The sequence below is a fragment of the Salmo salar genome, chromosome 08, assembly GCF_965601325.2.
Source record: "Salmo salar chromosome 08, fSalSal1, whole genome shotgun sequence".
NCBI classification, from domain to species: domain Eukaryota; kingdom Metazoa; phylum Chordata; class Actinopteri; order Salmoniformes; family Salmonidae; genus Salmo; species Salmo salar.
In genome coordinates this window covers 11,536,010-11,562,076 of record NC_138298.1, presented here as the reverse complement: position 1 = coordinate 11,562,076, position 26,067 = coordinate 11,536,010, and the positions used below count along the sequence as shown (strand labels likewise).

Here is a 26,067-nt window from a genome sequence, read left to right as displayed (position 1 = left end):
TGAATTAAGTCATCTGTCAAAGTTACTGTTAATAATATCATCACAAAGAAAATAACAGACAATATGCATGTGTGGTATTGCAGGCTATGTTGGGGAATCAAAAGACTGAAGAGATGAATATGGGAAAGTCAGTCACACACACCTGAGGTGGGAAACGGAAGTGTGTGCGTGTGTCTGTGTGTGTTGTGCGTGTGTCTGTGTGTGTTGTGCGTGTGTGGGTGTGTCTGTGTGTGTGCATGTGTTAGTGTTTGTGTGGGTGTGTAGGTGTGCATGTGTTAGTGTTTGTGTGGGTGTGTGTGTTGTGCATGTGTGTGTGCATGTGTTAGTGTTTGTGTGGGTGTGTGTGTGTGCATGTGTTAGTGTTTGTGTGGGTTTGTGTGTGTGCATGTGTTAGTGTTTGTGTGGGTGTGTGTGTGTGTGCATGTGTTAGTGTTTGTGTGGGTTTGTGTGTGTGCATGTGTTAGTGTTTGTGTGGGTGTGTGTGTGTGCATGTGTTAGTACGCCTGTGTGACTCTCTCCCTTTGCAAATGTTAGTTGAATAATTCATGGTCTGATATAATTGTCGGCTGTGGTTGCAGGTAGCAATTCATCATGTTGTATGTAATTAAAAGGGTGTCAAAAAATGGGTTGTGAATGCCAAGGCAACAGAGACAACCCAAGCAGTTTGTCGAAAAAGAAGGCAAAAGTCTCTCTGACTCCATATCTTTAGAGGCTTTGGGGACATGTGATGACAGAAGGTGAGTGTATATCACTGGATGGTTTCAGTGGTAATGTTAGTCAGTGGCATTCACTGTACATTCAATGTGCAAGCCCATGGGTGTACAGTACAGTGGAGTAGATCAAGTTTAAAGTACTCTGTACAACTGTCAAACACTCAAACGCGTTCACCTGAAAAGTGTATCAATACAATACAGGAGTCCGTTTCAAATCCGTTTTGCCAGAACGGTTGCCCTTTTTTTGGAAAACACATGGAGACAAGGCTAATACTTGTGATGTAGCCACAGAGCGCAGAGACGAGGCAGCGGTCATCAAAGAGAGGAAGGAAAGGAAAGGGAAACCACTGCCTGGGACCCACCTGGGCAACAGCCTTATAAATACACCCCAGCCAGACCCACAGTCTTGCAGACTCCATAGAACTCCATACAACGCTTCCCGACTTTTATCATGGGGCTGGGGAGAGCGAAAGAGCGAAATAGGTTATGATACTCACGTCAAACTCGTTGAGGGCCGCGGCCAGCTCGCCGATGCCAGCGTGGCCGTGCTTCTCGTCGCCGGGCGAGGTGGCCTGAGCGGCACTGCTGATGCCCCCGATGGCCTCCTGCACCTGCTTGAAGACGTAGTCGCGGTTGGCGCGCGTGGCCGCCACGTCCGGGTGGCGCAGGAAGGCCTGCGAGGCCGTGTAGAGCATGGTGGCGTTCTTCTTCAGGGCACCACGCGCAGCTGCCATTTCGTCCCGGCACTGGGGGTCTTTCAGCTCCTGAAGGCGAGACGGGGGAGTTAGGAAATGTTATATACCGGTCAGGAAATGTTATATACTGGTTGGGAAATGCTATATACTGGTCAGGAAATGTTATATACTGGTCAGGAAATGCTATATACTGGTCAGGAAATGTTATATACTGGTTAGGAAATGTTATATACTGGTTAGCAAATGTATACTGTTTAGGAAATGTTATATACTGGTTAGGAAATGTATACTGTTTGGGAAATGTTATATACTGGTTAGGAAATGTATACTGTTTGGGAAATGTTATATACTGGTTAGGAAATGTATACTGGTTAGGAAATGTATACTGTTTAGGAAATGTTATATACTGGTCAGGAAATGCTATATACTGGTTAGGAAATGTTGTATACTGTTTAGGACATGTATACTGTTTCTAAAATCTATACTGTTTAGGAAATGTTATATACTGGTTAGGAAATGTATACTGTTTAGGAAATGTTATACACTGAGTATACAAAACATTAAGGACACCTGGTCTTTCCAAGACAAAGACTGACCAGGTGAAAGCTATGATCCCTTATTGATGTCACTCGTTAAATCCACTTCAATCAGTGTAGATCAAGGGGAGGAGACAGATTAAAGAAGGATTTTTAAGCCTTGAGACGATATAGACATGGATTGTGTATGTGTGCCATTCAGAGGGTGAATGGGCAAGACTAAATATTTCAGGGTCTTTGAACAGGGTATGGTGGTAGGTGCCAGACCAGTTTGCATCAAGAACTGCAACGCTGCTGAGTTTTTCACGCTGAACAGTTTCCTGTGTGTCAAGAATGGTCCATCACCCAAAGGACATGCAGCCAACTTGACACAACTGTGTGAAGCATTGGAGTCAACATGGGCCAGCATCCCTGTGGAGTGCTTTCGACAAATTAAGGCTGTTCTGCTGGCAAAATGGGGGGGGGGGTGCAACTCAGTATTAGAAAGGTGTTTCTAATGTTTGTTATACTCAGTGTATATTGGTTAGGAAAGGTTGTATACTGTTTAGGAAATGTTATATACGATTTAGGAAATGTTGTATATGTGTTAGGACATGCTGCATATACTCAGACCAGACCTCAGCACAGGTTATATAGCAAACCTGCAGAATTTTACTAACATACAAAACTCATTTTACTTTTGTTTTGTAGCAGTATTGGAATTGATTTGAAAAGTTAGAGGTACTATAACTTTGTTCAAAGGGTACTTTCACTTTGCTTGAAATCAGTTAGAGAGGATTTGACATCTGGTCTGACCCTCGGGATACTATCCAAACGAAGGCTGAATATTTAATTAAACACACTCAAATGAATCGTCACATACCATTATTGTGGGCACAAGATATGTGTTGATTGAAAGTTGAACCTTGAGACTTTTAACTGCATGGGCTTCCTTCGATATGTCTACTCATATTCTATTCAAACACCATAAAGCCTTGATAGGCAGACCTTCTTGATATGAAGAAAGTTATTTTATGTCAAGTCGGTCCCCTTGAACAGCGCACCTTGCGTGACCCAACAGTTCGACTGAGCGCATAACACATTATTTATTACAGATTTCCTGTCAAAACTCGACATATTCATTATTAAGTGTTCTCACTTAACACATCCTATTTACTTCTAAGAAAGGTAAAAAGCATTCCCTCAACTATGTGCCACTTCCAAAAAGTACCCAAACTTAGTGGAGCTTTAAGAAAGCACTCAAAGACATGAATAATTTCCCCTGAATTCTAAATTATTATTCCATGGTCCATGTTTAAGAGGCATTTCCAGGGACAGAGAGATGTGAGTCAATCAACCGAGAGACGGCAGCTCAACTCTTTCAGCATGTGTCCCAAATTGCACCCTATTCCCTATATGGGAATCACTCTAGGTCAGAGAGGACCGTGATCTGACCGTCACAGGGAAACATCACGTCGGGGGCGTCTGCCTGCTTGTCAGGGACCAGTGGTGTACATCCATCCTGGTAAGAGACTCTGTACCCCCGACATTGAACTGCTTTCTGTGTCACTGCGACCCTACTATCTGCCCCGTGAGTTCCCTCAATTGTTTGTTACCGTTGTGTACATTCACCCAAAAGCTAATATAACAAAAGCATCAGAGATTATCTATAATCTGTCACAGAAACTGGAATCCATCTCCCCCGACGCAACCACATTTATTTTAGGGGATTTTAACAACTGTACTTTGCACAAAGTCCTGCGCACGTACCACCAGTATGTGAAATATCACACTAGGAAAAATAAGACTCTTGATTCGTGCTATGGGACAATACCAAATGATTTCTCTGCCACCACCAGACCTCCCCTGGGGACATCAGACCACAATGTGGTCTACCTCAGGCCAACCTACTGTCGGCTCCTGGAGAGGGAGAAACCCACAGTTAAAACTGTTGAGAACGACAACAGTATCACTTGTCTCCAGGGGTGGTTTGACTGTACTATGTGGGAGGTGCTGTATTTGAGGACAGCAGCTCTGATCTTGATGAACTCACAGATGTTATTTCAGACTATGTAAACTTCTGTGTTGAGTCAGTTGTGCCTGCTAAAACCTGTAAAAGCTTCCCTAACAATAAGCCTTGGGTATCAAAACACCTAAAATCACTACTAGGAAGAAGGCAGTTTATGCTGAGGTTGATAGACAGGCTTTAAGAGATGTACAACGTGAGATCAAAAGACAGATACTGGTGGACAAGGAGACATACAAGCAAAGGGTGGAGAGGACCCTCTCCCCAGGAAACTCAAGGGTGGCCTGGCCAAGGATGAAATCCATGGCTAACGCTCCCCACATACAGTAGGCAGGGGAAAAACCAATGCTGTCCTTGGGAGACATGAGGGCCAGAACATGGCTAATAAACTGAATGTTTTCTTCTCAAGATTTGAAATCAGACAACTTTGTGTCGGAGGTAAAACCAATGGAAGCATCATTACAAACTGGCTGATGTTTTAAAGTTGTTCAGGGGACGTAACGCACACAAAAGCCCAGGCCCAGACAAAATAAGTGGACAGGTGTTAAAGCACTGTGCTAAACAATTGGCTGGTGTTTTTAGTGACATTTTCCAATCCTCCCTCGACCAGCAACATGTGCCAGTACTGTGGAAAAACTCAATAATTATACACATTCCTAAAGCATCTAATCCCTATGTGCTGAATGACTACGGCCCTGTCGCCTTGACATCCTTAGTAATGAAATGCCTTGAGAAAATTGTGAAAAGTAATGTTTTCAGCGCCTCCGAGAATCTCCTCGGCCCGTTTCAGTTTGCCTATCAGCCCAGCAGAAGAGTTGATGATGCCATTCTTACTCTCCTCAACATGGTCTACAGACATCTAAAGGGTGTACTCTCCTCAACATGGTCTATAGGCACCTAGAGGGTGTACTCTCCTCAACATGGTCTACAGACATCTAGAGGACGCCAAATCCCATGTCAGGGTTCTGTTTGTTGACTTTTCTTCTGCCTTCAACACAATCCAGCCTTACATTCTGGCACAGAGACACTTTCAGGACTTCTCCTTAAATGTGGGGCTGGTTTTGTGGTTGTTGGACTTCCTGAGCCAGCGGTCACAAGTAGGTCTCCACGTGTCGGACATACGCACCACCAACACAGGCTCTCTTCAGGGATGTGTTTTGTCCCCACTCCTGTACATCTGGTACACTAATAGTTATACTAGTTCCCATCCTGACAGACACCTCGTTAAGTTCGCTGATGACCCTGCCTTGATCAGCCTGTTGCATGATGACGAGGAACACCATGGCCCGGTCCTAAATGACTTTGTAGAGTGGTGTGATGAATCACACTTGGTCCTCAATACCAATAAGACCAAAGAGATGTGCATAGACTTCAGGAAGAGTACAACACCTACTTCCGCAACATCTATCAGATGTCAGAACATAGAGATTGTAGAGGAATACAAATATCTGGGTGTCCTCTTGGACAACAAGCTTCAGTGGAGTAAATGTACAGACCTGATCTACAACAAGAGCCAACAGAGACTGTACTTTGTCAAAAAGCTGGGATCTTTTAATGTAGACTGTACTATACTGACTCTGTTTTACAAATCTTTCATTGAGAGGATTTTAACTTTTCGTACTGTTTGTTGGTTTGGCAATACCACTGTCAGCCAGAGAAATATGATGAGAAGGATTATCACCACAGCAAGCAAGGTACTGGAGTCAAACAGACAGGCCTGGATGAGATCTTTAAGGTCAGGGCCCTCCGCAAGGCTCACACAATCATTTTAGACCCAAGCCACCCCCCGTAACCAGACTTTGAACGGCAGGAAAAACAGAGACTGTGCCAGGTGTGATATCCCTCCTAAACAGCTCAAAAAGTCAGGGAAGTATATAGTGCACTACTTTTGACCAGACCTCTATGGGCCCTGCTCAAAAGCAGTGTGCCATTTGAGACGCACCCTCAGTCATTCCTCAGTCAGTAACGGTGTGCTATGGCACAGTCACGGATACAGCTCAGCATTTAAACGTGCTTTGGAGAAGGCGTTTGGTTATGACCGAGAGCCCAGCTTGGTGCTGGGAGCAGAGTCATTTCCCTCTCCCTAGGCTAGCTATAGAGGCAGTGGTGTGATGTCGGCTTGCTCTGTGCGTGTGTGTGAAAGCGTGCGTGTGATGTCCTGCTATGATAGAGAATCAGTGTTCTCGCTGTGTCTTGGTAAGAGCCGAAGGGCTCTCTGTCTCTATCTGTTTTTAATGCGTCTGCCTCGATACTGGTTTCTCTTTAAAGTTCCCCTGGCTGGATCTAATCGTCTCGAGGTTTAACACATCACTGATGGTTAGAGGTACAGGGGCTGGAGGTACAGGTGTGTGTGTGTGTGTGTGTGTGTGTGTGTGTGTGTGTGTGTGTGTGTGTGTGTGTATGTGTGTGTGTGTGTGTGTGTGTGTGTGTGTGTGTGTGTGTGTGTGTGTGTGTGTGTGTGTGTGTGTGTGTGTGTGTGTGTCTGTGTGTGTGTGTGTGTGTGTGTGTGTGTGTGTGTGTGTGTGTGTGTGTGTGTGTGTGTGTGTGTGTGTGTGTGTGTGTGTGTGTGTGTGTGTGTGTGTGTGTGTGTGTGTGTGTGTGTGTATGTGTGCAGTCTCCTGCAAAGCTTGGTTTCCCATTTATCTGTGATACAAGCTCATGGAGCCTGGTGTGGAATATGACATATTTGACAATTACCTGTAGTGTGAGTGTGTGTGTGTGTGTGTTACCTGCTGTCTGCGGGCAGCCACATAGTTGAGCTTCACCATCTCCTTGCCAAACTCCTTGAAGCGGTTGGCAAGGTCCTGCTCATTGGTGGCATTCTTCACTGCCTCCAGGGCCTCCTCCACCTGTCACATGCACACCACACACACACACACACGCACGCACGGAAACATGGAGACACAGATATTTAACATTTGCAAAACGTTTATGGACATAGCTAGCCTACCTTACGGCTTTCCATTAAGTATTTTCATTAAGAGACAAAACTTCAGCTACAGATGTAGGATCTCAATTTGAGCATCAATTTAATCCTCCAGCAACATGAAATGTGAATTATTACATGGATTATAATTAATGGACATTTTTGTAGGGGTTGAAAAAACTCTAGTCTGAAATTTCTAAGGGAAAATTACAAAACTTCAGAACCTGTTTTAAACCTCAAATACACTACAAGTTTAAAATGTGCCTCCTGCAACAGGGTGATCAAATAAAATCATCCGTATGAAAAATAATAAGGCACTTTGCTTGGCTGGACCAAAATTAATTTTCACTTCTTTGTAATTGCTACCAGAACTTTTTTTTGTGTGTGTGGCCATTAACTTGTGATTTTTTTTTTTTAAATGGTCCCCTTTTAGCGATCCGCATCCCTGTATGTGGAGGTCCATTCTTATTCTAAACTACTTTCTGTAGCCATTATGAAAGTGCAGACAGAGGCTGTATTGGAAAGAGAGAGTGAGAGAGAGCAGGAGAATGAGAGAGAGCTTTGGAAAAGAGAGAGAGAGGAAAGAGAGAGAAAAGAGAGATAGAAATAGAGAGAAGAAAGAGAGAAATAGAGAGAAGGAGAGAGAGAGAGATAACTCGTAAGTGGCCTTTGATGAGAAGCTTAGGCACAGACTGGAGTTAAGCCCCCTCTCGGCTCCCGGGGACACCCTAAATGTTCTAGAAGATGAACCGTCTGAGAGTGTGTGTGTAGGTCTGGGCAGTTGTACCAGCACTGCACTGGATCACAATGAAAGCACTACAGACAGAATCCTAACTTGTGATCTGTATGTGTCCTGTAAACATATAGGCTTAATTACACTTCTATCCAAGCGGTGTGACATGTACAGTACGTGTGGTTGATATCTCCTTGTTCCTTATAGCGGGTATACATCAGTGGACTCTGATATCACATCAGGTGCATGTGTGTGTGTGTGTGTGTGTGTGTGTGTGTGTGTGTGTGTGTGAGTGTGTGTGTGTGTGTGTGCATGCGTCCATGTGTGTGCGCGTGAGAGGTTGTGTGAGTGTGTGCCTGTGTGCCTATGTGTGTGTGTGTGTGTGTGTGTGTGTGTGTGTGTGTGTGTGTGTGTGTGTGTGTGTGTGTGTGTGTGTGTGTGTGTGTGTGTGTTCTACTACTGAGGTTCTGGCTCATCTATATGCTAATGTACGGCCCAGGTAGAACGTAAAGCTCCCAGGGTTCAGTGGTGATCAGTGGTGATCAGTGGCGCTGTGGATTAGAGCAGGGCATGCTGGGATACCCTGGGGAGGGGATGGGACAGGACATGGGGACATTACTCACTGAAGATGTCCAGAAATGCCTCTATGGATCACCAAAGGCATTTGAACTCCTAGTGTGTTTTGATACAGTGTTCTTCCACATACTAGGTGAAGAGAAAATATGTATCCTGGATGCATCCTAAATGGCACACTATTCTCTATTTAGTGCACTACTCTGACCAGGGCCCTTAACTAAGAGGACACGGTGACTCTACTGTACTTACTGAAGTTGCTGACTATTCTGTAGCCTGACTATATACAGTATGTCCCTGTTGATCGCCAAAGGCATATGAAAGCCCTTGTGTTATCTTACGATTTTTAGCCACCTTGCTCTTTCACTTACAGTAAGGGAAGGGAGAGGTGTGTGTGTGTGTGTGTGTGTGTGTGTGTGTGTGTGTGTGTGTGTGTGTGTGTGTGTGTGTGTGTGTGTGTGTGTGTGTGGGGGGGGGGAATTTGGTAGAGTAGTGGTTGGCTCACCCTGAAACTCTACGGGGGTTGGGAGTGTGTGTATGTGTGTGTGTGTGTGTGTGCGCGCACTTGTGCATGCGTCCATGTGCGCGCGCGTGAGAGTTTGTGTGAGTGTGTGTGCCTGTGTGTGTGTGTGTGTGTGTGTGTGTGTGTGTGTGTGTGTGTGTGTGTGTGTGTGTCCTGCTGGGTCTATCTACAAAGGCCAGCTGACTTTGTAGCTGGTAGGGGAGCCTCTCTGTGGCGCGTTTAAAGATATGCAGACTAACCGACAGCGACTTCAAACAGCCTTTTTAAAGACCACCGTCGTTCACAGCGTTTGAATAAAAGTTAAGAGGTTACTCGAGAGAAACTTTGTCAGACTTTGAATGATAGGGTCCTAGACCAAGGTTTGTACTCAGATGCATAAGTTCCACCGTAGGTGCTTAATCAAGCCATTGGAAGCATGGGGTGACAACGCACAAACTTCACTATCACTTCAGAATAAATCCCATGGGATGGGGTGCATCTCAATCTCAATAGTCTAGTGTTGTCCATTCCGGATGAGACAAGGAGCGGATGCCACTTAAAGGCCATGGAGATGTGTCCCTTGTATCAGTGAAGAAGAGCAAAAGGACATAGTTATAGAGTAGTCGTAGACTATGAGTTACTTACGATTTTCAGGTGGGCCAGCAACCTCATGACGTCGGCCATGTCGGCGAGGATGAGCAGGCGGGTGACGGCGGAGAGCAGGGCGCGGGCAGCCCTCACCATGGTGCCGCGCTTCACTGAGGAGCAAGGGTCGTCAGCAAACTCCTGGGAGGCCACGCGCATTGAATCACCTGCAGAGGGGGATTAGAGTGAGACAGAAAGAGAGCGAGAGAGAGAGTGAGATGTGGCTGAGGTTGGAGGAGGGTCAGCAGAAATATCACACCAGATAGACTTCAGTATTCAACGTTTTTCCAGGTCCCCAGGACATCGGGAGATCGGGAGAAGCCTCCACTAGGGGCAACATGAGCATGTATTACCATCTAGTAGGCTCGCGGCTTGCTAGGGTGTTGTGGATGGGGATATAGAGGAAGGGCTAAAACCACACACTTCGGTTCTAAGGATTGCAGGTTCACCCCTTTTTACTTATTTCATTTGTTTCTGTTTTAAACTCTTCCCAAACCTTAACCCTTACCTTAATCAGTGGGAATTAATTTCTAAACTTATCCGTCAAGTTCTTTCTGTTTTAACAACCTTTAATCCTTATCTACTTTCACTTCCCATAGGGTTTAACATGTTTTTTGAATGACTGCCTCATCTCTGTACCCACACATATAAGTCCCTCCTTTGAGCAGTGAATTTCAAACACAGATTCAACCACAAAGACCAGGGAGGTTTTCCAATTCCTCGCAAAGAAGGGCACCTATTGGTAGCAGGCATTGAATATCCATTTGAGCATGGTGAAGTTATTCATTACAATGTGGATGGTGTATCAATACACCCAGTCACTGCAAAGATACAGGTATCCCTCCTAACTCAGTTGCCGGAGAGGAAGGAAACTTCTCAGGCTAATGGTGACTTTGCAACAGTTAACGGCTGTGATAGGAGAAAATTGAGGATTGATCAAAAACATTGTAGTTACTCCACAATACTAACCTAATTGACAGAGTGAAAAGAAGGAAGCCTGTACAGAATACAAACATTCCAAAACATGCAACCTGTTTGCAACAAGGCATTAGGCATTAAGGTGAAACTGCAAACAATGTGGCAAAGAAAATAACGTTATGGCCTGAATACAAAGCTTTATGTTCGGGGCAAATCCAACCCAACACATCACTGTGTACCACTCTTCATATTTTCAAGTATGGTGGTGGCTGCATCATGTTATGGGTATGCTTGAGTTTTTTCAACTATGGTTGTTTGACTGCGAGCATTTGATGAAATGCACGCAGCATTACAACTTGAGATCTCTGAAACATTCTGTGAGTAGCAGCGCATTTATGAGCGCATCCGATACAGATTAGGGGAGAAGGGGGCTATTCCGGGGATATAGGCTACTGAATATAACCTATTCAGTTAGAGTGGCTATTGCGCTGTTTCCACCCGTATGTTGTTGGAAGACTAATGCAAAAGTAATATGAGGATTGGGACACACAAGTGATACTTCATAATAATCATAAATGGATTTAACAGTTTTGTGAGCATTTTGTCAAATAAACAAATGACTTGCATGGGCACGTGGTTTGTTTTGGAAATTTAGTTTGTTTGGCGTTTTGCAATGTGCTTCTAACTATTGACTCAGGGGGTTGAATACTTATCGAATTAAGATATATTACTGTTTCATTTTTCATACATTTTGTCTAGTGACAATTAAATAAATTTGAATATCACTTTGTAACAACAAAATGTTGAAAAATTAAAGGGGTGTGAATACTTTCTGAAGGCACTGTATTCCCATGTGCATGTATCTACACCAGTATTTACGTGTTGTACTGCACGTTTAGCATTAAGTGTAGACTTCCTAGCCTGAACTTCCCTCCGTGTGTGCAGTGTGTCGCAATCTTAATCTACATTACATCAACACGATAGGAAACCAGGAAACCATTTTGTCTCTTCCTGAGTGGTGGAGGTGAGCTGAAAATATCCCTGTTTGAGCCCTGTGGTGGTGGTTGCATAGCAGTAACCTCCTCTTGCATGGCCCACACAACCACAGGAGGCCGGAGGTGGTAGTGACGTATCCCAGAAAACCATGTGGAATCCATAGAGAGAACAGAGAGCAGAGGAGAAGGAGTTGTGTTTGTGTGTAACTCCTTTATCACACTTTATCTGTACATCGTATATGTCTGCCTTAGAGAACAAGTATTCTGTATGACAGATAAAATGCAAACCATCTTGGTTCATGTAAGGGAAAGCCATAGCATAGTCCTAGACAGAGTGCAGTTATTTCTGCTGGCACTAGTGGTATATCCCACAGTGGCTCCCATGTAAACCCCAGTCTGTGGATCAAGAGAGGTAATTAGGAGTCACCTCAGACTAGCCTGATCCTAGATCTGTTTGTGCTGTCTTGCCAACTCTAATTGTCATTGTGACACCAGCACAAACAGATATGGGAACAGTCTAACCTCAGACAGAGCCGAGCTTGCCTCACTAGGGAATGCTCTCTCTGTCTGAGGCCTTCTCATTCATAAACCACAGACTGATTACATTGACTGTCACCCCTTAAAGCCCAAGGGGGGCATCAGTGGCTTATGTCACCTGATGAAAAGTACAGATAAATCCATAGATCACACACACACACACACACACACTTTTAAGTGAGTCATCATAACTCATTCTTCCAGGACAGTGATGAGACAGGCGTGTGTGTGTGTGTGTGTGTGTGTGTGTGTGTGGGTGTGTGTGTGTGTGTGTGTGTGTGTGTGTGTGTGTGTGTGTGTGTGTGTGTGTGTGTGTGTGTGTGTGTGTGTGACAGTTTGGTGGGCTTAGTGAATCCCCGCAGTCTGAAATCAGCTTCCATAATTTAATCAGGAGGAGATGAGAGGTGATAGAGGAGACGATTGGACGATAGGACTCAGAGGGTTATAGACAAGATTATAGGTTTTATGGGGGCTCGGGCTGCACACTGTTAAAATAACCTTTAGCTTAAAGGGTTTATTGGCAAGGACGTCTCTTTCCACACAGTACTCCTGCTGGCTCCTGTTCCATTTGCCAGGCAGAATTCTCCATAAATACAGAGTGAGAACGTTAACTATCTTTTCACTTTTTCTCCAGACGAAAAACAAATAAAATGCCACTATGATCTTCAGGCAGTGGGAACCTAAAATGGGTGAACTGGAAGTGGGCTTTCAGATTAAAAGCTCCACGTATGGTAGTTCTTGACACTGTTCCTTGTGACTATATAACTTAAAAAGACACGAACAAACGTACATTCAAAGTAGCGGTTGATCCTTCAATAAAGGACTGTTACTGTCATGAATTAGTCTTTCGAATAGAGAATCAGACAACATTTACAACTCTAATCTCCTAAAATAGTGCCCTGTCAGTGTCGGCAATATCCTCTCTCACCGTCTCCCAAATGGCACTCGATCCCCTTTATAGTGCACTACTTTTCACTCGGGCAACTTTGGGACGCATACACCCTGCTGTAGTCTATACCTTATAATGGGACATAATGTGATGTGGATTGTGGAGATTTCTGTTCCCCCCCACTGGGGTGTGACTGTGTCTACTGTACTGTCCTATAGCTCAAGGTCAGTTAGCTAGTTCTTCCTGGTCCCATTGGCAGCCAGGGATTCAGTCTGATTGATTTGTTTCCTCATGAGGAGAGAGCTTTCCCATTAACAGTGAAAGGTCAAGTGTGAACACACACATAAATATTCAAGGGACACACGCACACATACAGTTGAAGTCGGAAGTTTACATACACTTAGGTTGGAGTCATTAAAACTAGTTTTTCAACCACTCCACACATTTCCTGTTAACAAACTATAGTTTTGGCAAGTCGGTTAGGACATCTACTTTGTGCATGACACAAGTAATTGTTCCAACAATTGTTTACAGACAGATTATTTCACTTATAATTCACTGTATCACAATTCCAGTGGGTCAGAAGTTTACATACACTAAGTTGACTGTGCCGTTAAATAGTTTTGAAAATTCCAGAAAATGATGTCATGGCTTTAGAAGCTTCTGATAGTCTAATTGACATAATTTGAGTCAATTGGAGGTGTACCTGTGGATGTATTTCAAAGCCTACCTTCAAACTCAGTGCCTCTTTGCTTGAGATCAAGGAAAAATCAAAAGAAATCAGCCAAGACCTCAGAATTTTTTTTTAGACCTCCACAAGTCTGCTGCATCCTTGGGAGCAATTTCCAAACACCTGAAGGTACCACGTTCATCTGTACAAACAATAGTATGCAAGTATAAATACCATGGGACCACGCAGCCATCATACCGCTCAGAAAGGAGACACGTTCTGTCTCCTAGAGATGAACGTACTTTGGTGCGAAAAGTGCAAATCAATCCCAGAACAACAGCAAAGGAACTTGTGAAGATGCTGGAGGAAACGGGCACAAAAGTATCTATATCCACAGTAAAACGAGTCCTATATCAACATAACCTGAAAGGCCGCTCAGCAAGAAATAAGCCACTTCTCCAAAACCGCCATAAAAAAGCCAGACTACGGTTTGCAACTGCACATGGGGACAAAGGTTGTATTATTATTTTTTTAAATGTCCTCTGGTCTGATGAAACAAAAATAGAACTGTTTGGCCATAATGACCATTGTTACGTTTGGAGGAAAGAGGGGGAGGCTTGCAAGCCGAAGAACACCATCCCAACCATGAAGCACGGGGGTGGCAGCATCATGTTGTTGGGGTGCTTTGCTGCAAGAGGGACTGGTGCACTTCACAAAATAGATGGCACCATGAGGAAGGAAAATTATGTGGATATATTGAAACAACATCTCAAGACATCAGTCAGGAAGTTAAAGCTTGGTAGCAAATGGGTCTTCCAAATGGACAATGACCCCAAGCATACTTCCAAAGTTGTGGCAAAATGGTTTAAGGACAAAAAAGTCAAGATATTGGAGTGGCCATCACAAAGCCCTGACCTCAATAGTATAGAAAATTTGTGGGCAGAACTGAAAAAGCGTGTGCAAGCAAGGAGGCCTACAAACCTGGACTCAGTTACATCAGCTCTGTCAGGAGGAATTGGCCAAAATTCACCCAACTTATTGTGGGAAGCTTGTGGAAGGCTACCCGAAGCATTTGACCCAGGTTAAACAATTTAAAGACAATGCTACCAAATACTAATTGAGTGTATGTAAACATCTGACCCACTAGAAATGTGATGAAAGAAATACAAGCTGAAATAAATCATTCCCTATACTATTATTCTGACATTTCACATTCTTAAAATAAAGTGGTGATCCTAATTGACGTAAGACAGGGAATTTTAACTAGGATTAAATGTCAGGAATTGTGAAAAACTGAGTTAAAATGTATTTGGCTAAGGTGTATGTAAACTTACGACTTCAACTGTACAGTGCCATTCAAAAGTATTACAAATAAACCAAGATGGCGTAGCAGTGCAGACGTGTTTTGTTCGTCCTCTCGTGTACTTTTGTATTTTTCGTCTTTTTTTGTATATATTTGAATTTTATTTTCAGTCTCTTTTCCATTTTAATTCAATTATACCTTCCGGTAACCTGCCTCACCCAATGTGATGCGGAACTGCAATTATTTTTATAGCAAGAACCACCTAGCCATCAGAAGCTAACCAGCTACAAGCTATGTAGTCATTGTTAGCCACTGCTAGTGGCCTTTACCTTCTGCACAGATACCAGCCCTTTTGTTTAGCCTGGATAATACTCGCCAGCCTACCAGTATCAGACAGTCTCTCCACTACAATGCCGGATTCCTGCCGTAATCCCAGGACCATTACTCTTGATCTTCACAGCTAGCTAGCACCCACCGAGTTACCTAGTACTGAATCTATCCCTAAGGCCCACCTCCCGGCCTACTCAGTTGTTCACCGGGACTCCACCCAAACATGGCTAGAACCCACTACTCCACCGGATCCTTGCTGTAAGCTCTGGACCATGGCACCGGATCACCGCTGCTATCGAGTGGCTATAGTGGCTAATGCCCCTGCCACGAAGCTAGCACCAGTTAGCCGTGAGCCAGGCGCATCTCGCGGCTAGCAAACTAAATTACTACAACTACAATGCCTCTTTCGCCATCTGGCTTGGATCCTTTGTCGACACGGCGCCCCGCCGCACCACCACGACTGGTCTGCCAACAAATACTCCATCCGCTGTGCCTTCAACCTGCCTCCGTTGGACGTCGGAGCAGACGCTTCTACTAGCCCCGGGCTACTAACTTTAAACCACGTGTCGCACGCGTGCTAGCATAGTAGCGACTACTCCGCGGCTTCCCTGTTCCATCTATTACTACCCCCTGGACCCTATGATCACTTGGCTACATAGCTGATGCCTGCTGGACTGTCCATTAATCACAGTACTCCATTCTGTTTATTTTTTGTTTATCTGTCGGCCCCAGCCGCGAACTCAGGCTCTGTGTGTAGTTAACCTCTCTGGGCTAGGTGGGACGTTTGCGTCCCACCCTAGTCAACAGCCAGTGGAATCCCGTGGCGCGATATTATAATACCTTAGAAATGCTATTACTTCAATTTCTCAAACATATGACTATTTTACACCATTTTAAAGACAAGACTCTCGTTAATCTAACCACACTGTGCGATTTAAGAAAAGGCTTTAGAACGAAAGCAAAACATTAGATTATGTCAGCAGAGTACCCAGCCAGAAACACCCATTTTTCAAGCTAGCATATAATGTCACAAAAACCAAAACCACAGCTAAATGCAGCACTAACCTTTGATGATCTTCATCAGATGACACTCCTAGGACATTATGTTATACAATACATGCATGTTTTGTTCAATCAAGTTCATATTTATATCAAAAACCAGCTTTTTACATTAGCATGTGACTAGCATGTGACTAGCATTCCCACCGAACACTTCCGGTGAATTTACTAAATTACTCACGATAAACGTTCACAAAAAACATAATTATTTTAAGAATTATAGATACAGAACTCCTTTATGCAATCGCGGTGTCCGATTTTAAAATAGCTTTTCGGTGAAAGCACATTTTGCAATATTCTGAGTAGATAGCCCGGCCATGACAGGCTAGCTATTTTGACACCCACCAAGTTTGGTACTCACCAAACTCAGATTTACTATAAGAAAAATTGGATTAAATTTGCTGTTCTTCGTCAGAATGCACTCCCAGGACTTCTACTTAAACAACAAATGTTGGCTTGGTTCCAAATAATCCATAGTTATATCCAAATAGCGGCGTTTTGTTAGTGCGTTCAAGACACTATCCGAAGTGTTTCGTGACAGAAAATTTCTAAATATTCCATTACCGTACTTCGAAGCATGTCAAACGCTGTTTAAAATAATTTTTTATGCGATTTTTCGCGTAAAATAGCGATAATATTCCGACCGGGAGTCGTTGTTTTCGTTCAAAGACTGAGAAAGTAAAATGGACTCTTCACGTGCACGCACGCACCTGTCTCATTGTTCTCAGATCGACCACTTACCAAATGCGCTACTGTTTTTCAGCCATGGACTGCAAAGTCATCATTCAACGTTCTGGCGCCTTCTGAGAGCCTATGGGAGCCTTAGAAAATGTCACGTTACAGCAGAGATCCTTTGTTTTGGATAGAGATGACAAAGAAGGCCAAGAAATGGTCAGAGAGGGCGCTTCCTGTTTGGAATCTTCTCAGGTTTTGGCCTGCCATATGAGTTCTGTTATACTCACAGACACCATTCAAACAGTTTTAGAAACTTTAGGGTGTTTTCTATCCAAATCAAACAATTATATGCATATTCTAGTTACTGGGCAGGAGTAGTAACCAGATTAAATCGGGTACGTTTTTTATCCGGCCGTGCAAATACTGTCCCCTATCCCCAACAAGTTAACCGACCCTCTCTGCCCAGTCATCGCCATTTTACCTGTTGTTGTTGCGTCAGCTGATCAGCTGTTGCTGTCTCACCCGTTGTTGTCTAGCTAGCTCTCCCAATCAATATCTGTGATTACTTTATGCCTCGCTGTATGTCTCTCTCAAATGTCACTATGCCTTGTATACTGTTGTTTAGGTTAGTTATCATTGTTTTAGTTTACAATGGAGCCCCTAGTTCCACTCATCATACCTCTGATGCCTCCTTTGTCCCACCTCCCACACATGCGGTGACCTCACCCATTATAACCAGCATGTCCAGAGATACAACCTCTCTTATCATCACTCAGTGCCTGGGCTTACCTCCGCTGTACCCGCACCCCACCATACCCCTGTCTGCACATTATGCCCTGAATCTATTCTACAACGCCCAGAAATCTGCTCCTTTTATTCTTTGTCCCCAACACTCTAGGCGACCAGTTTTGATAGCTTTTAACCGTACCCTCATCCTACTCCTCCTCTCTTCCTCGGGTGATGTGGAGGTAAACCCAGGCCCTGCGTGTCCCCAGGCACCCTCATTTGTTGACTTCTGTGATCGAAAAAGACTTCTGTGATCGAAAAAGCCTCCTCCCTAAGTTTGTTTTACTCACTGCTTTAGCACACTCCGCCAACCCTGATGTCCCTGCCGTGTTTGAATCCTGGCTTAGGAAGGCCACCAAAAATTCAGAGATTTCCATACCCAACTACAACTTTTTCTGTCAAGATAGAACTGGTTTTTGGTTTTTCTAATGACTGCCTCGTCTGGTTCAACTACTTTGCAGACAGAGTTCAATGTGTCAAATCGAAGGGCATGTTGTCCGGACCTCTGGCAGTCTCTATGGGGGTACCACAGGGTTCAATTCTCGGGCCGACTCTTTTCTCTGTATATATCAATGATGTCGCTCTTGCTGCGGGTGATTCCCTGATCCACCTCTATGCAGACGACACCATTCTGTATACTTCTAGCCCTTTCAATGCCATACAACACTCCTTCTGTGGTCTCCAACTGCAACGCTAGTAAAACCAAATGCATGCTTTTCAACCATTCGCTGCCCGCAACAGCCCGCCCGGCTAGCATCACCACCCTGGATGGTTCCGACCTAGTATATGTGGACAACTATAAATACCTAGGTGTCTGGTTAGACTGTAAACTCTCCTTCCAGACTCATACTAAACATCTCCAATCCAAAATCAAATCTAGAATCGGATTTCTATTTTGCAACAAAGCCTCCTTCACTCACGCCGCCAAATTTACCCTAGTAAAACTGACTATCCTACCGATCCTCGACTTCGGCGATGTCCTCTACAAAATAGCTTCCATTACTCTACTCAGCAAACTGGATGCAGTCTATCACAGTGCCATCCGTTTTGTTACCAAATCACCTTATACCACCCACCACTGCGACCTGTATGCTCTAGTCGGCTGGCCCTCGCTACATATTTGTCGCCAGACCCACTGGCTCCAGGTCATCTATAAGTCTATGCTAGCAAAAGCTCCGCCTTATCTCAGTTCACTAATCACGATAACAACACCCACCCGTAGCACACGTTCCAGCAGGTATATCTCACTGATCATCCCCAAAGTCAACACCTCATTTGGCCACCTTTCCTTCCAGTTTTCTGCTGCCAGTGACTGGAACGAATTGCAAAAATCGCTGAAGTTGGAGACTTTTATTTCCCTCACCAACTTTAAACATTAGCTACCTGAGCTGCTAACCGATCGCTGCAGCTGTACATAGTCCATCTGTAAATTGCCCACCCAATCTACCTACCTCATCCCCATACTGTTTTTATTTTATTTACTTTTCTGCTCTTTTGCACACCAGTATTTCTATTTGCCCATCATCATATGCTCATTTATCACTCCAGTGTTAATCTGCTAAATTCTAATTATTCACTCCTATGGCCTATTTATTGCCTACCTCCTCATGCATTTTGCACACACTGTATATAGACTTTCTTTTTTTCTACTGTGTCATTGACTTGTTTATTGTGTTATTGGCTTGTTTATTGTTTACTCCATGTGTAACTCTGTGTTGTTGTCTGTGTCACACTGCTTTGCTTTATCTTGGCCAGGTCGCAGTTGTAAATGACAACTTGTTCTCAACTTGCCTACCTGGTTAAATAAAGGTGAAATAATTTTATTTCTTAATTAACCTGTTATGGCTAGGGGGCAGTATTTTCACGGCCGGATAAAAAACGTACCCGATTTAATCTGATTATTACTCCTGCCCAGAAACTAGAATATGCATATAATTATTAGCTTTGGATAGAAAACACTGCAAAGTTTCTAAAACTGTTTGAATGGTGTCTGTGAGTATAACAGAACTCATTTGGCAGGCCAAAACCTGAGAAGATTCCATGCAGGAAGTGCCCTGTCTGACAATTTCTTGCCCTTCTTGATTATCTCTATCCAATACAGGGGATCTCTGCTGTTACGTGACACTTCCTACAGCTCCCATGGGCTCTCAGAAGGCGGCAAAAAGCTGAATCGTGGCTTTGCAGGCTCTGGCTGAAAAAAAAGTAGCGCGTTTGGATAGTGGCTGGTCACAGTACTGTGAGACTCAGGCTCGTGCCCGAGTCGACCCCGTGCTTTATTTTCTTTCGTCTGTTTACCTAAATGCAGATTCCCGGTCGGAATATTATCGCTTTTTTACGAGAAAAATGGTATAAAAATTGATTTTAAACAGCGGTTGACATGCTTCGAAGTACGGTAATGGAATATTTAGAAATCTTTTGTCACGAAATATGCCATGCTCGTGACCCTTATTTACACTTCGGATAGTGTCTTGAACGCACGAACAAAACGCCGCTATTTGGATATAACAATGGATTATTTTGAACCAAACCAACATTTGTTATTGAAGTAGCAGTCCTGGGAGTGCATTCTGACGAAGAACACCAAAGGTAATCAAACTTTTCTAATAGTAAATCGGAGTTTGGTCAGGGCTAAACTTGGTGGGTGTCTAAATAGCTAGCCATGATGGCTGGGCTATCTACTCAGAATATTGCAAAATGTGCTTTCACCGAAAAGCTATTTTAAAATCGGACACCTCGATTGCACAAAGGAGTTCTGTATCTATAATTCTTAAAATAATTGTTATGTTTTTTGTGAACGTTTATCGTGAGTAATTTAGTAAATTCACCGGAGGTTTGCGGGGGGTATGCTAGTTCTGAACGTCACATGCTAATGTAAAAAGCTGGTTTTTGATATAAATATGAACTTGATTGAACAAAACATGCATGTATTGTATAACATAATGTCCTAGGTGTGTCATCTGATGAAGATCATCAAAGGTTAGTGCTGCATTTAGCTGTGGTTTTGTTTTTTGTGACATTATATGCTAGCTTGAAAAATGGGTGTCTGATTATTTCTGGCTGGGTACTCTGCTGACATAATCTAATGTTTTGCTTTCGTTGTAAAGCCTTTTTGAAATCGGACAGTGTGGTTAGATAAAGAAGAGTCTTGTCTTTAAAATGCTGTAAAATAGTCATATGTTTGAAAAATTGAAGTTTTTGTATTTTTGAGGAATTTGTAATTCGCACCACGCCTATCATTGGATATTGGAGCAGGTGTTCCGCTAGCGGAACGTCTAGATGTTTAAGAGTGTTACTCAGTGATGTGTTGTGTTGGATTTTCCCCAAACATAAGGCTTTGCATTTAGGCCAGAAAGTGTATTCCTTTGCTGTGTTTTATTTGCAGTATTACTTTAGTGCCTTGTGTCATACAAGACGCATGTTTGGGAATATTTTTTGCAGTCTTCTTTTCACTCTGTCATTCAGATCATTATTGTGAAGTCACTACAATGTTGTTGATCCATCGTCAGTAATGGCCTCATGAGCAGTTTCCTTCCTGTCCTGCAGCACAGATCAGGACAACTGTAACTTGATGTGTCTGGGTGGTTTAATACATAAACCACAGCTTAATTATAAACTTGGCCATGCTTATAGAGATATTCAATGTCTGATTTGTTATTGTTACCAATCTACCAATCATTGCCCTTCTTTATGAGGCTTTCGAAAAGCTCCCTTGTGTTTGTAGTTGACAATCTTCCACTTTGACATTACAGAGTATTTTGTGTAGATTGCTTACAAAAAAAAGCCAATTAAATCCATTTGAATCCCACTTTGTAAGACAATAAAATGGGAAGAAATCCAAGGGGTCTGAATCCTTTTTAAAGGCATTGTATGTGGGACACACAAATCAAATCAAATGTATTTATATAGCCCTTCGTACATCAGCTGATATCTCAAAGTGCTGTACAGAAACCCAGCCTAAAACCCCAAACAGCAAGCAATGCATGTGAAAGAAGCACGGTGGCTAGGAAAAACTCCCTAGGAAAAACTCCCTAGAAAGGCCAAAAACCTAGGAAGAAACCTAGAGAGGAACCAGGCTATGAGGGGTGGCCAGTCCTCTTCTGGCTGTGCAGGGTGGATATTACACACACACAAACACACACACACACACACACACACACACACACACACACACACACACACACACACACACACACACACACACACATACATGCATACACATAAATGCACACGCAAACACACTCACACACACACACGTGGGACACCCACACACACTCATTCATATGTTAAACACACACAGAGCCCACACACTCTGGCTTGTCTGTCCTCTCCCTCTTTCCCTGTTTCTCCACGTCAGTGTTCCTTCAATTCCATTTCTCTCATTCACACTCTTTCTCCCTCACTCGTGGCTTAACAAAGGCACAAGTGGAAACTTTGATCAAAGCTCAGTGAGGAATTGCACGGCCATGTGTGCCACTGATCCATTTCATGGATCTGGAATGGCTCCACGCCAACAGTGTCAAGTCTGTCTGCAGTGCACACTATGAAATGTGAGGAAACTGTAGAGGTGAGAGCCGGATGGATGATGAATGTGTGTGCAACAGCTGCCGGTGGTAAGCTACCATTTCTCTTTCTGCTGATCTGAGTATTGAACATGCAGTACAATCCAATTCCGAACGGAGGAAAACATCAGCTTCGAGCCAGGGCTCATTGAACTCCATTCAGCCGTTGAAGGGGACTTGACTTGCAGGCAGGAAAACAACTAAGTGACTTTATAGACAGCATTGGCCATCCTGAAAAGAAACGTTCCCAAGACGATAGATAACAGGGCACTATTTAATGAGGCGTGGTGTTACACATTGGAGATTTGCGAGGGTTGTATTGGGCCACAGCCTTTCGGCGTGATCTGTTTACAAATGATGGAATCACGGGCCTTCAACAAGCCTCTATAGCCTATATGGTGTTCCGACACTGCGGAGGCGGAGGTGCTACCGCCCACGGACAATCAAAGCATTAATGTTGCGAGACTGTGGAGTAAACATCTCAGGATCGTTACATTCTCCAAAGCCAAGGCCAGGGCCCGAGCTTAATGGGTATCAATCAGAGGAATATACGACTCTTTCCCTCTCTTACACAAATACACACAGGCACACACACACACCCTGTCTCCTTCTGCTTCTAATCCATCAAGAGAGAGGGAACGTTTGATCGCCCCATTACTCTGACCCGCCGAGCGCTTAACCACTGGGAAATTAGATTTTGGATTTTGGGATTCGGAAAGCCAAACGACAGTCCATGCTCGGTAAAACGTTCCCCAAAACTTTAGTGTGATTTAGAGGGTTTGTGTCTGCATATGATGAGTTATTGTACTTCAATTCCAAACACTTTAAAGTAAATCAAACCCCAAAACAAAGCAATACGGTATTTCCTCGGATAGAAAAGTCAGCAGTCATGCTAGGCTTGGGTAAGTTTGTAATGGGGCCACTGATGTGTGTGTGAAATGGTTGGTCGGCAATAGCGGCAAGGCTACAACTACGGTGGTGTATTTCCTGTACATTTCTTGCGATTTCCCTCCTGATTTCGAAAATCTTTCAACAGGAATTTCTGGAAAGCCTGGGAATTTTGAGAAAGTTACCGGAATTTTGCAACCAATGGTCCTGTATAGAATCTGATTTGCATAAACGGAGAGGGTTTCGACTAGACCGGCTTGGACAAATCCAGCCCCAGCCAAATGAGACCCAGGGGGAGGCAAGAGCAAATGAAAAATATATTGTTTTCACCTCTGGGCTTCAAACCCACTTTCAAATAACTCATATTTACTCTTTGATGTTTGCTGTCTTTTGAAGGGCAGATGAGGAAAATGCCACTTTGTTTCAAGGGCGCCAGACCAAACCATTAATTAGTGAACATTTTGGATTGGATGTTATTGGGTCTGGCCAGGGCAAAGTATTGAGCCAATTAAACCAATTAAGATGTTTCCCAAATGGCACCCTATTCTCTATATAGTGAACTACTTTTGACCAGGGACTGAACTGGGTTCCATTTGGGAAGCATCCTCTATCTTCTTGAAGGTCAAATTATACAGCAGTTTGGTGTATTTTTATATAGGGACATAAAACTATGACCCTGCCTCACACAGGAAGCGGCGCAGGTCCTAAACCAGGCACTTGTCATCTCCCGTCTGGATTACTGCAACTCCCTGTTGGCGGGGCTCCCTGCCTGTGCCATTAAACCCCTACAACTCATCCAGAACGCCGCAGCCGGTCTGGTGTTCAACCTTCCCAAGTTCTCTCACGTCACCCCGCTCCTCCGCACACTCCACTGGCTTCCAGTTGAAGCTCGCATCTGCTACAAGACCATGGTGCTTGCCTACGGAGCTGTGAGGGGAACGGCACCTCCGTACCTTCAGGCTCTGATCAGGCCCTACACCCAAACAAGGGCACTGCGTTCATCCACCTCTGGCCTGCTGGCCCCCCTACCTCTGCGGAAGCACAGTTCCCGCTCAGCCCAGTCAAAACTGTTCGCTGCTCTGGCACCCCAATGGTGGAACAAGCTCCCTCACGACGCCAGGACAGCAGAGTCAATCACCACCTTCCGTAGACACCTGAAACCCCACCTCTTTAAGGAATACCTGGGATAGGATAAAGAAATCCTTCTAACCCCCCCCCCAAAAAAAAGATATAGATTTACTATTGTAAAGTGGTTGTTCCTCTGGATATCTTAAGGTGAATGCACCAATTTGTAAGTCACTCTGGATAAGAGCGTCTGCTAAATGACGTAAATGTAAATGTAAAACTAAAACTGAGGTGGTACATGTTTCAGCTGAAGGGGCTAAGCCCCTTTTGCCCCCTTGTTAAGCCAGGCCTGCAAGCAGAGCTGTTTTATCAAGACACAAATATCCTGTGCTTTTTCATTTGGTGCATAGGCAGATACAAACAGCTTGGCTACATTGTAACGGCGAAGCGGCCATGGTGTGCTTGCACATGGGGCTGTTGGGGCGTTATGCAAATTGGAGTGGGTCTAGGGTTTCTGGGACAATGGTGTTGATGTGAGCCATGACCAGCCTTTCAAAGCATTTCATGGCTACAGACACGAGTTGGTAGCATTTAGGCAGGTTACCTTAGTGTTCTTGGGCACAGGGACTATGGTGGTCTACTTGAAACATGTTGGTATTACAGACTCAGACAGATTGAAAATGTCAGATACTTTCCAGTTGGTCAGTGCATGCTCAGAGTATACGTCCAGGTAATCTGTCTGTTGAATGTTGACCTGTTTAAAGGTCTTACTCACATCGGCTGCGGAGAGCGTGATCACACAGTCTTCTGGAACAGCTGATGCTCTCACACATGTTTCAGTGTTATTTGCTTCAAAGCGAGCATAGAAGTAGTTTAGCTTGTCTGGTAGGCTTGTGTCACTGGGCAGCTCTCGGCTATGCTTCCCTAGTCTGTAATAGTTTGCAAGTCCTGCCACATCCGACGATTGTATTAGCCGGTGTGCGATTCGATCTTAGTCCTGTATTGATGCTTTGCCTGTTGATGGTTCGTCGGAGGGCATAGCGGGATTTCTTATAAGCTTCCGGGTTAGAGTCCCGTTTATTTAAAGTGGCAGCTCTACCCTTTAGCTCAGTGCGGATGTTGCCTGTAATCCATGGCTTCTGGTTAGGGTATGTGCGTACAGCCACTGTCGGGATGACGTCATCAATACACTTATTGATGAAGCCAGTGACTGATGTGGTGTACTCCTCAATGCCATTGGAAGAATACCGGAACATATTCCAGACTGTGCTAGCAAAACAGTCCTGTAGCTTAGCATCTGCATCATCTGACCACTTTTTTATTGACCGAGTCACTGGTGCGTCATGCTTTAGTTTTTGCTTGCTAATGTTGCATAATCTAGGTGTGATAAGCTATTAGAGACTTACCCAGAAAAACTCACAGCTGTAATTGCTGCCAACGGTGATTCTAAAAAGTATCGACTCCAGGGTGTGAATACTTATGTAAATTAGATACTTCTGTATATCATTTTCAGTACATTTGCAAAGATTTCATAATGGGGTATTGTGTGTAGATGGAGAGAGAGAAAATATATTTAATTCATTTTGAATTCAGGCTGTAACACAGTAAACTGTGGAATAAGTCAAGGGGTATGAATACTTTCTGAAGGCACTGTAACATTGGATCAGAGTTTCCGTTAGCCGGTAAGTGCCGGCTTTTGGCCGATAAAATGTATTAAAAGCAGCTCAATAAAATTGCCCAGGGCTGCACATCATACAGTACATCCGGATTTCAACGCTTCAGGATCATTCTCTCACTCCTTGCCCACGGCCTTACATGCACGCTGCTGAGGAGAGAGAGCGAGAGAGGAGCCTTGGGCCACTGTATGTGAAGATGGAGGCCTTTTTCATTATAGTAAAATGAAAGTAAAAGAGTATGCCCATAGTAAAAAGCCTACAAGGGGAATGTCTTCCACATAAACAAGTTTTAATATTGTAGTGGACAAAGATGTGAAAAATTATGGTGCGGCCAAATGCGGGCTACTGTGCAACTCGCTATTCAGGTAGGATGCAATTTTGAAAAAAAT

The 26,067-nt window shown here is 43.9% G+C and overlaps 1 protein-coding gene across 1 annotated transcript in view; it reads right to left on the bottom strand.

Moving 5' to 3' along the window:
* The window catches only part of LOC106609934 (catenin alpha-2), a 767,831-nt gene that overhangs the window by 598,901 nt on the left and 142,863 nt on the right, over window positions 1–26,067 (bottom strand). Inside the window, exons 4-6 of the mRNA XM_045722643.2 lie at window positions 9,329–9,495; window positions 6,679–6,798; window positions 1,211–1,477 (exon numbers count right to left, since the gene is read on the bottom strand). Coding sequence (XP_045578599.1) covers window positions 1,211–1,477; window positions 6,679–6,798; window positions 9,329–9,495 — 554 coding nt within the window. The remainder of the gene's footprint in view (window positions 1–1,210; window positions 1,478–6,678; window positions 6,799–9,328; window positions 9,496–26,067) is intronic.